The sequence below is a fragment of the Myotis davidii genome, unplaced genomic scaffold (assembly GCF_000327345.1).
Source record: "Myotis davidii unplaced genomic scaffold, ASM32734v1 scaffold2863, whole genome shotgun sequence".
Lineage (NCBI taxonomy): Eukaryota > Metazoa > Chordata > Mammalia > Chiroptera > Vespertilionidae > Myotis > Myotis davidii.
In genome coordinates, this window is record NW_006294115.1 from 257,781 (window position 1) to 258,339 (window position 559).

Sequence of the window (559 nt, forward strand, 5' to 3'; positions counted from 1 at the left end):
CATGGCCGGCTGCTGCTCTTTATTTAGGTCTCAGCTGAAATGCCTCCCTGATCGCCCCATCGAAGTAGCACCTGGTGGATTCTCCCACCGTCTCTCTCTCTCTCTCTCTCTCTCTCTCTCTCTCTCTCTCTCTCTCTTTCGGCCGCCTTGTCCTGATTTACCGTCCTCAGGGCACACAGTGCTCCTTAGATGACTGGTTTATTTCCTCCCATGGGGGCTTGTCAAACTGTTCTCTTTAAGACTTTATCTCTTTAGAGCAGTTTTAGATTTACGCCTAAATCGAGGGGAGGATACAAAGATGTCCCATACACCCCCGCGCCCACACGCACACAGCCCCCCCTTCTCAGCGTCACTCACCCGGACGGTAGTGTCTTTTCCCATCATCACCTGAGACTTCACGCTTGATGCTGTGCATCGTATGGGCTTGGACAAAGGTGTGGTGACACACATCCATTATAACGTCATACGGGCACCTCCACTGCCCCAGTGACCCTCTGTGCTCTGCTGGTCCCCCCCGCCCCTGCCCCCATCCCCACCGCAGCCCCTGACCTGTCCCCTG

General features: G+C 55.3%; 1 protein-coding gene across 1 annotated transcript in view; it reads right to left on the reverse strand.

Moving 5' to 3' along the window:
• The window catches only part of SLC15A3 (solute carrier family 15 (oligopeptide transporter), member 3), a gene marked incomplete at its 3' end in the record, with an annotated part of 13,545 nt that extends 13,130 nt beyond the window's left edge, over window positions 1–415 (reverse strand). The window contains exon 1 of the mRNA XM_006768175.1: window positions 358–415. Within this exon, the coding sequence (XP_006768238.1) occupies window positions 358–415 (58 nt within the window). The remainder of the gene's footprint in view (window positions 1–357) is intronic.
• Window positions 416–559: the final 144 nt, after the last annotated feature.